Here is a 10,368-nt window from a genome sequence, read left to right on the forward strand (position 1 = left end):
TCGCCTTTCACAATATTTGTGATATTTAATTGACTCATTTTGTAAATCTGAGCAGGAGGCATTGCCATTTGTTCATATCACCATGTTGTTTCATTTGTTACCCATTTTAAGGAAAGTAACCCTCCATTTTTTTTAATCAAATCTCTATAATCTGTGGTAACTAATTGAATCTGAACCCTACAGGATGCTGGTCCTGCTTTAAATATTAAGAAGTTCTGAACTCTGTCGCCTAGCAACCGCTGTTGAGGTGCTGCGTCGAAGGACGCCTGTAAAAAATCGGAGAAAAATAAATAAATAAAGCGTCTTTAACGTTAAACCTAAACCTGCAGCGTTTGTAAGAAAAAAAATCCGTTTGTTGCTCGATAAAGAAACAGTTTTAGGCTCTAATGCAGTCGGCAGATGAATAAAAAATAAATAACTGCCTTTTCCGTCTTAGTCTGCAGGATGTCGCGGTTATGGTCAACGAAATAATAGTGCGGCTTTTTATCTTTTATAGATATCTGTGATTCTGTTAGATTATTAGAAAGGAGCAGGGATTTTATTTATTATTATTTAATAGATTGGTCCCTTTAATGCAGCAGTTATGCTCATGCTCAGATACGTCGACAGTGACTTCATGCTCATTTTTCAACGCACGTCCAGCCGCCGTCGCGTCTCTCTGTCAAAATAGACTTAACATATCGCCGAGAAAAAAAACGATCCGCTGTCATCCGTTTGTGCCGAACATGTGCTTTATTGCTTTTATCGCAAACACGTTTGCCAACAAGCCGCCTCGCCGTGGATGAAGCCGCAGCGGAGGACGTTTTCTTTATCTGCCGAAGCCGCGGTGCCTTCACGGACTGTCGTACTGCTTTAAACAGAAGAAGGGCTGCTTTTAGATCGTGATGATGAACGAGGCGCGATCGATTACAGGTGGCGGTATATATTTTATCATTCTTAGTCTTTGTGTTAAAGCAGCTTGCAGTTGAGGAAACGGGGGGGGGGTGCATGTGTTTCTCCAGATCTCTGCTCTATGATGGAGGGTGTGGGGGTTCTCAGGTTGTCTAATTGTCCAAAATCATTGATGCATACTGTCTGTGCCAGCCAGCAGTACCTTATTAATTTATATGTTGTATAATTTCACAATTAATAGAACGTTAACACTGCTTTGCTTTTTAATGACTGAAATAAATCAGACTGAATGCACATTAAGTAACAGCTGCTTTTGTGTCTTTTGTAGCCCTCTGCCAAGGTAGCAGCAATGGCGGAAGCAGCAGATACAGTGAAGCAGATCATCATGTACTCCTAATGCTAAAAATAATGATAGAGGAATCCATGTAAATTTCCCAACAATACAATGAACAACACTCTTTCGCCATCTGAGCTAGTGGATGTGCCAAGACAGCAGAGCTTCAATGGCACCGTGGACCCACAGACCCCTTCAGGCTGGGCCGTGATCCACACCGCTACATTGACCTTTTGCTCCTTCCTCCTCATTTTCATCTTCTTCCTGGGCTCCTATGGCAACCTCGTGGTGTTCCTGTCCTTCTTTGACCCAGCCTTTCGCAAGTTCCGCACCAACTTTGACTTCATGATCCTCAACCTGTCCTTCTGCGACCTGTTCATTTGCTGTGTGACTGCCCCCATGTTCGCTCTGGTGCTCTTCCTGGATGCGGGCGGCGGGGACGGCGTGTCGAAAGGCTTCTGCTTTGCCTTCCACTTGACCAGCTCGGGGTTCATCATCATGTCCCTGGAGACGGTGGCGGTCATTGCCTTGCACAGGCTTCGCATGGTTTTAGGGCAGCAGCCGAATCGCACCGCGTCCTTTCTCTGCACGCTGGCCCTTACTGCCCTGCTGTGGACGTCCAGCTTCACCATGGCTGCCCTCCTCACCATGCGAGCATACCCACGTAGAGAAGGACCCTGCTTGCCACACTTTGGACTGGGAAGCGGACAAGCCAGGGTTGTGTTGTACGTTTACCTGTCAGACTTTGCTTTTTGCGTCGCTGTGGTGTCTGTGTCCTATCTGATGATTGCCAGGACACTGAGGAAGAACGCTCAAGTGAGGAAATGTCCAATTATCAGTGTCGATGCCACATGCCCGCCACCCCAGCCCCCTCTCCCTCTGATTGCAGCTGGTTTTGAGAGCATGCAGTGTGCTGTTCAAGGCCCTTCTCTGTACCATAACCAGACTTACAACAAACTGCAGAATGTAAAAACCCACTCTTGTGCCAACAGACCCAGCCAGCCTATAGTTCCAGGAGCAGCCCAAGGAGCCACCTGCTGTCAGCTGGTCTCCTCTGTCAACTTGGCCACGGCGAAAGACTCCAAGGCAGTTGTCACCTGTGCAGTAATTGTGGTCTCTGTGCTGCTTTGCTGCCTGCCAATGGGAGCTTCACTGGCACAGGATGTCTTATCACCAGAAAGTAGCTTTTCCCACTACCAGTTTGAACTGTGTGGCTTTGTGCTCATTTTTCTCAAATCGGGCATCAATCCGTTTGTGTACTCGCGCAACAGTGCAGGCCTTCGCCGCCGCGTCCTGGGCTGCATACAGTGGGCCGCGCTGGGCTTCTTCTGCTGCAAGCAAAAGACTCGACTGCACGTGATGGGGAAGGGCAGCCTGGAGGTCAACCGCAATAAATCTTCCCACCACGAGACCAACTCGGCCTACGTGCTTTCACCCAAGCCGCCGAGGAGGCTGGTGGACCAGGCCTGCGGGCCCAGTTGCTCCAGGGACTGTGACAGCAGTCCAAGGGCCACAGGGGCCCGCAAACCTCGCCTCCCAAGTACGTCCACGCCGATGAACACCCGCATCGAGCCGTACTACAGTATATACAACAGCAGTCCCTCCGCAGGACCCAGTTCCCCCACCAGCCTGCAGCCTGTCAGCTCTCAGACATTTGCCTTTGCCAAGTCCTATGTAGCCATGCACTACCACACTCACCAAGACGCACTGCAAGACTTTGACAGCACCTCAGCGCACCAGATCCCCATTCCTTCAGTGTAAGCGTTGAACTGAAAGGCTTAGGGCAGTCTCACCATGGCTTTAACTCAAATGTGAACCAAAATAGGAAACTAAAAAACAGCGTTAATGCATTTGGATTCAGTATTAACATGTTTGTTTTGTTTTTTAATAGTAGAAAGACGTGTTACCAGAATGATGTTCACCACTGAACCTAAAAAAAGGCAAGTTTGGTTTGAAAAAAAAGATGTCTGATCCAAAACGTTAATCTCATTGGCTTGATTTTTTTTTTCCTCTCCAACAAATGCAATTTTAGTGAAAACCTTCACGTGTCATTATAATTCACATCCACAAGTACCTAACCTGACACGGCAGCTGCTAGTTTCAGTCCTGTATCCTTTCTGGGTTTAGTGTGGCGACCCTGAGCTGCTGCAGCGTCAGGCTAAGAAACCTGCACAAGTCCACACACGACGTTCAGTGTCGTGTGTCTGCAAACAGATGGAGCTGTGCCAGTTAAGAAAATGTATTTGTCAACTTCATACACTTTTTAACACAATAAATGTTCTGCAAGTGCAGGGGGACTTTGGCTTTTTTATGTTTTAACCCTTTTATTTTTAAAATTAAAGCACATCCTGCAACATGTAAGGGTGCCACTTTTTGGTTTTGCAGAATATCTTGATTTCTCATAATTCTTTTATACATTTCAAACAGTTATGAATAAGGTAACGAAAGGTAAATTGTGTTGTAAAAAGCAGATGCAGCCCTTGTTTTGACCTCAGTTTGCAGTACTGATTGTAGCTAGCATACTAGCAGTGATATCTGACAATGCTTCCAATCTCCTGCTTACATGTGAAGAATGTGAGAGCAACCAACTTGTTTTATCAAAGAAAAAATGGTTTCATAAGTGGAAATTTTACCTCACACCGGCTCCCTCTAGTGGTCCTGAATCATCCACAAGAACGTCACATTTCCATAAAAGAGATGGCAACTAAGCAACATTCCTTGGTTTGCTGTGTAGAGAAACTTTGTTTCCACAATGCCCTTCATTTCCATTTAACTTATGAACTTCATGCAACACTACAAGTCAAGATTTTCTTTTTATTCTCTGCAGAAAATTCATTGGTTTTTACCCATCATACATCAGTGTACAGCAGTTCAGAGTGTGCAATTTCATAAAACCACAGAATACCTTTTAAAGGAACCCACAAACATTCTTTACATCCTCCGAACTTCTGTGAAATTTGAATAAAACACTAACTCTTGTTATTCCGCAGCACCCTCTCATGCATAAGTTACACTCACTCATCCTGCACACCCTCTCCATGCTGCAGAACATTTACACACTTTGCTTTTACTTCTTACCTACAAGAGGAAAGTCCCACAGTGGAGTAGCTCATCCTTTCATATCGCTCATTCACTCACACACAAACACAGGCCTTCGAGACAATGAAACCTCTATGAACAGAGTTGATTCTCATGGTGATTACTAACCCCCTGATTCATCTGTCCTTGCAGTTAATCAGAGGGAATCAGAGATATGAAGTTCAGGCAAAAAAAAGGGAAATGTGATGCTGTCTTGGGTGAGGTGTGAGCCCGTTTCCGCTCTTTGCTTGTCTGTTGGGGTCAACTGATGTATCACCGGTTCTGCTCCTAGGCTACATGAAGTCCAGCCTCAGGACCAGGTTGAACCTCAGTTTTGGGCTTGCAGCGCAGTCTTCCAGGCGAGTTTTCTTACATTTAATAAGAGTCCGTTCATCCTTCCTGCTGCTGTCACAGAATCCTAATCTAACTGGAGATTGACAGAAGTCCGTGTTCATCAGCTGTGTCCAGAATTCTGCATATTACCGGAGACTCAACCTAAGATAAAAAACAAACAAACATATCAGTCACCACATTCCCTGCACATGGCCAGAGTAAGTGATTAGATTTGTAGTCTTAACCCTTTTTATTCAAGGCATTTCCAACTGTCCACACCATCTTAACATTCTCCTTAAACTCTGCTACAATTAGGGACCTCTGGCTTTATTTTCAGTCATTAAGAATTTATTCACAAACTCTTCTTTTAAGCCACATGTAGTTTTGCATCCATCTAACCACTCACTGTAGTCCCGTGCATCTGACATTTTGTGGCACCATCTGAATGTAAAGTTAGACTTTAGAACCCGACATAATGGCCTCACGTTATTCATTCCACGAACGCCACCTTAAAATAGTTACATTAATGACAACTAACCCAAGAAATATGTGGCATAATTTAATAAACTGATAAAAAGATGGATTATGATCAACTAAGATCTGCAGCTGTGCCAAAGCTTCTCACACAAATACAAGTACTATGAAAATGATTTTTCCAGTTTGTTTTATTATGATTTTACACAGCCATTGATCAGGAGCAGACCCGTCCACCAAACCCCAGGATTAAGAATAATCCTATTGTCTCCAACCCTAATGAGCCACGTGAAAGCCAGGAGAGAACAACAAACACGTTACGTCACTGGTCACCAGGAACGTGACCCCACTGAAGACCTCCTCACCCAAACTAGGCTGAAATTAACTCTGCAGGAGAAAGTGTCTCGGTAAACTTACCCCGAGTATATACTGACAAGTTTGAGGCTCCAGCATGTAGACTGTGACGGCATGTGGAGACTCAGACTCTTTACACCTGACAGAGAGAAGATTTAAAAAGGGAAACAGTCATGTTGACATCACAGCGGCTGTTATTTGTTGCCCATGATGATCGTTCACTCACTTGAGCTTGACGATGACCTGTCTGGGCTTCCCTGTCAGATCGCACACGTCCCCGTGACCGTAGAAGTGGGAAACCCACCTATTAAAGTGCAAAGAAAGGTTAAAAGAAGGTGGTGAATTCGACTTAATTTGCATCCATATTGTTCATTGAATTTGAAATGGCTTACTTGACTTTCTGAACGCCGTCATCTTTGAGGTGTAAAGATCGGGCAACGTTCTTCTTGGCCCAGTCAATGTGCTCCTCTGCGTTCCAGTTCCCCACCACCACCGTGTTCTTTCCTTGCTCCTTGTCCTGGGACACAGCGGGGCGTTTCATTCACAGAACCAATGCGTTCGGAATACAAATCCAAATAAAATCCCCACTTGTGCACAATCGGGCATCTAATAAGTTCTAAAGAAAATAGTTCCCTGAAAACATTGTGTATTGGAGCCTCATTTCAGGTTTTAAAATGTCAGATTCAGATGTACATTTATTAATTCACAATTTAAAGATTAATGACAAGAAGGAGCTCTTACCTCGTGGTACTGATGGACATGTTTCCCGTAACAGAATTCATATTTCCACCATCCTACTCCCTGAAACATGAACATTAGGAGCATTTTACATAAAATGAATCAGTTTTGGAAGTGCTGCTCATGTGTTAAAGGCAAACAGGACTCACCCCGTGCAGACAGTACGAGCCGCTGAGGAACTCTTTGATCAGCTGGTCATCTGTCAAACGTGAGATGTGAGTGGTGCCGACGGTGACCTGAACCTGCCCTCCCACGCTCATGGGCTTGTGGGTGGAGGTGAAGGCTTCCTCTCTAACTGGCGACGTGTCCTCCTGATAGGTATCACAGGTACATGCGAGTGATGTGTCACTTTGTGAAGACGACGGCGACTTTTCTTTTCCTGCGAACGCCTCACCTCTCTGGTGTCGCTGCTGAAAGGAGGTTTAAGGAGCTCCTCTTGCTCCTTGTCCAACTGGGTGAGTTGCTGAGGCTGCAGAGGGGAGCCCTCCAGAGCCTGGCAAAAGATGGCGTTCACCGGAGAGGTCTTGAACCTGCAGGAAATGATGGATATAATAAACTAGCATTCCTTGAAGGAATGCAGATCGCCTCCCAGCATGCTGAAGTTTTAAAAAAAGCTCTAGCGTGATCTGTTAACAGTCAGAGAATGTATTGAGGATGACTCCCTGCTACCATCATAGCAAATTTCCAGTTCAGTATCTGTAAAACTGACTCAGTTAGAGCCATCTTTGTGTTTGTGTTAAAGTCAATGAGCTGTGATGTCATCTCAAATTGGGTTGAGATCGAAAACATAATCAGTTGTAGGCAGACATCCAATAGTTTCTTTGGGTGGGTTTCATTCAAATCTGCACATTGGTATATGAAATATTTTACTAACAGACAAAGTTACTCCCTGACGTTAATGCCAGAGTTTTAAACAAACATTTTAAGGGATCAGTTGGCGCTCAGAACATGTTGGGGATGACTCTCAGCCAATACCACATGATTTCAGCTCAGTGCCTGTAAAACTGAACAAATTACAGAAATATCTGTGTTTGCTCAAGGGAGCCATTTTGAAATGAGCTGACGTTAATCAATTAATCCAGTATTTAATTTCTGAGTTTTTCTTGAAAATTCCTATATTTTGCCTCACACACACACAGCCAACTACATGATCGCCCGGCCTTCATGTTAAATGGATTACTTTAAAACAGCTTTATTCCTACCAAAAGGAGGTTTTAAATGTGTTCTTTCTGACGGACCTACCTGTATTTTGGGTGCGCACAGAGCAGCGGCGTCAACACCACAACCTCGTATTCACAGGTGGTGACCTCAGCGACGGACAGGATCTCGTGCTTGGCTTCCGGGTGGCAGACGTACAACACGGACGTGGAGCGCGGCTCGTTCTGTTTCAGCACGCACGGCGTCCCGTTGCCCATCTCCACCGAGTAGTAAGGGGTCAGCTGGCCCTCGATGTTTTTAGTGTGCACCTTGACATCAAATGAGAAAGGGAGGGATTTTTATTTTTTATTTTTAAAAGCAAAACTGATAACTAGTCTGGTTTGCTTACAAGTTTCAGTATCAAACGTACTTCTGCTTGTGCTGCTTTGACATTTTCTTTCTCCTCAGCTTGATCTGGAAAAAACAACAACCTTTAAAACTGCTTTAAAATTAAAACTGTAGGAAAAGTATCTTAGAGTCAGAAAGAATCTTACCAGTATCTGCTGACTGGCTCCTCTGTGCCATGTTTCCCAGGAAATACTCCTGAACACTAATTTTCTGTAGAAACATATATGATTAATGTAAACATTCACAATGGCGACTTTTGTTCATGACATCTTGGTTTTAAATCACTCAACTCTCTAACCTGGCCAGTCTCCTTCTCTTCATGATACTGCCTTATATGCTTCCCATGGCACACTTCATACGTCCAATATGACTCAATCTGCAGCGTTTGGAAATCAAAAAGGTTTTTTTTTTTATTTAGTGAGGATTTATCAATCAGCTTTACCAAAAACAGCAAAGCCAAGTTTTCAGTCGTGGTCTGTTAATGATGCATGAACAGCTTCTGAGCACGGTTTCACTTTCAGGTCTCACCCTATAGGAGCAGCTGCTGCGTTTGAAGAGTGGATCCAGCAGTTCACCTGGACTGGGTCCAGTGTAGCCTTTTTTATCATCCTGAAACACATCAAACACATGCAGGAAGAGTCACAAACTGGTAAGAAATGAAACACACCAACACTAATGGGGATCCAAAAGGCTTCTCTTCTTTATTAATGCATTATGGATCCTAAATAGTTTGCATTTAAATATTTCTTTTACTGGCTCGTAAACACAGAACTTGAAAACTGAATCAAATTGGGAATTTCCCAGAGATGTTAAATTAAAAATGAAACACATGATGCCACCAAAGCAGACCTATTTAAGGACTGCATGAGCAGAATGGTTTCTCATCTTAGTTTGTACAGTGACGTCACAGGATGTATTTATTGCTACACAAACCAGAAGAACTCGCATCGATGAAACAACTCACCCATGTAGTTAAAAACCATCTTGTCAACCATTCAAAATAATCAGAATTTCTAGATTATTTATAAAACTTGTTCTGACCTTTAGCTGACAGCACAGATTTTGTCTTCTTATGCTGAAAACCCTTGACAGAAACTATGGAAATGTTTGCAGGTTTTTGTAAATGAAGCGTCTGACTACTAATGCTGCGCACAAATGTCAGCCAATCTAAAATGCATCTGCCTTTGTTTACACCTAAAAACCACTTGTATTTGGATATCTAATCCACAAACCTAAATCTTGAACCCACATTTAACAGAAACACAATTTTAACCTAGTAATGTAGAAGAGTTGCACTGTTCGCTGATTCTACTTGCAGAACATCTTTCTGAGCAAATCAGCCTCTGTGAGATGTTTGCTGAAACTGCGTAGTAGACACAAAGACATTAAAAATGCAACTATGCGAGTTGTATTCCTTTAGTTTAATTGTTTTGTGGTTTTAATGGAAATCTCATCACATTGTGTGAACAGTAAAAAGGCTTAAAGGCTTAACTGATCAGGAGGGTGTTACTTCGCTCACCTCCTCTCCGGATGTCAGTGAAGGCAGCAGACATTTGTACTTCTCTTTTTCTGTTGTTGTCATGATAACAAAGTCATCTTCTCTGTAAAGTGCACCTGAAGCTGGCTGGAAAGCAGAGACAAGAGGGAGTCACAAAATAAATAGTTAACTAACTTGAACAGTTTAAAAGAAAGCTCAAACAGCAGCACAAAGTGACCTGTAACAACAGCCTGACTCCAACAGTGTTACAGCAGGAAAGGCGGGAAGCATACCAGCGTAAATTCAGCGCCTGGCCAGGTGATTTTAAAAGGAATTTCGTCTGTGAAGGAAGGATAAGCCCCTCTGTTTGCGGAAACGCCGCTGCACACCTCCAGCAGCCCTCCGACAAAAACCAGCAGCAGCCCGGCCATCGGCTTCCCCGTCCGGCTGCTCAGCTCCAGCAGCAGCCCGCTCCTCGTTCTCGGTACAAACCTCGCCTCCCACTCACACCTGCTACACACACGGCTCAAGGGCTACTTTAAAAGTCCGCAGAAGTCCGGTCTGACACACGTAAGGTTTGCCTGTGAGAGGCGGATGTCAACACAGCAGTTGAAACAGGAAGTGAGCTGTCCGGTTGCCACGTCGTGTTCCGGTCATGTGCGAAATTCTGTTCCCCCGTGAAATTCTGTTCCCCCTGTGTCGGGAGCGCGCATTGCAGCCAGAGAGGTGGATCCGGCGGATCTGACCATTTTCACGGCGCTTCTGATCGATTTCTCGGTAAAAAAAAACAAAACAAAAAAAAAACTACTCATATAATCATGTCAATGTTGTAACTTTCAGTTTAATCGGCAGCTATCAAAATAAATAAATAAATAAATAAATAAATAAACGAGGTCTTGTGTGGAGGTCTTTTTACGCTGTTTTGTGTTATTTTAAACGCGAAGAGAATCAATCTTTTTTAAACTTTTGTCTCTTAAGCCTGACAAAAAGTCAGCCAACAAACACAGGTTCCCAACACGTAGTGTGCATTTATAATTTTTCATTTCTGATACAAGAGGAGCGAAGTTAGCTGATAGCAGGGCACAAAAATAAAGACTTCCTGAAAAGATCAGAGTGTAGACTTTTTGGCAAATCCTGTTCTAAT

General features: G+C 43.8%; 2 protein-coding genes across 3 annotated transcripts; one reads left to right on the plus strand and one right to left on the minus strand.

Annotated features, from left to right (window-relative positions):
• The first annotated feature begins 64 nt into the window (after window positions 1–64).
• Window positions 65–3,506, plus strand: gpr75 (G protein-coupled receptor 75). Its single transcript, XM_017412778.3, has 2 exons — window positions 65–912; window positions 1,220–3,506. The coding sequence occupies exon 2, from the start codon at window positions 1,337–1,339 to the stop codon at window positions 2,984–2,986; it is 1,650 nt and encodes a 549-aa protein (XP_017268267.1). The 5' UTR covers window positions 65–912; window positions 1,220–1,336; the 3' UTR covers window positions 2,987–3,506.
• A 519-nt stretch (window positions 3,507–4,025) lies between these two features.
• On the minus strand, window positions 4,026–9,883 carry erlec1 (endoplasmic reticulum lectin 1). 2 transcript variants are annotated; one of them, XM_017412763.3, is made up of 14 exons: window positions 9,518–9,883; window positions 9,267–9,371; window positions 8,276–8,356; window positions 8,046–8,123; window positions 7,894–7,957; window positions 7,749–7,813; window positions 7,445–7,668; window positions 6,597–6,732; window positions 6,352–6,513; window positions 6,206–6,265; window positions 5,857–5,981; window positions 5,691–5,768; window positions 5,528–5,603; window positions 4,026–4,798 (listed from the first exon to the last, which is right to left on the minus strand). In XM_017412763.3, the coding sequence occupies exons 1-14, from the start codon at window positions 9,653–9,655 to the stop codon at window positions 4,727–4,729; spliced, it is 1,464 nt and encodes a 487-aa protein (XP_017268252.1). In that variant the 5' UTR covers window positions 9,656–9,883; the 3' UTR covers window positions 4,026–4,726. The 2 variants fall into 2 exon arrangements, with proteins under 2 accessions (XP_017268252.1, XP_017268253.1); XM_017412764.3 differs by having other exon boundaries at window positions 7,770–7,813; window positions 9,518–9,882.
• Window positions 9,884–10,368: the final 485 nt, after the last annotated feature.

The sequence above is a fragment of the Kryptolebias marmoratus genome, linkage group LG22 (genome assembly GCF_001649575.2).
Source record: "Kryptolebias marmoratus isolate JLee-2015 linkage group LG22, ASM164957v2, whole genome shotgun sequence".
In the NCBI taxonomy this organism is placed as follows: Eukaryota; Metazoa; Chordata; class Actinopteri; order Cyprinodontiformes; family Rivulidae; genus Kryptolebias; species Kryptolebias marmoratus.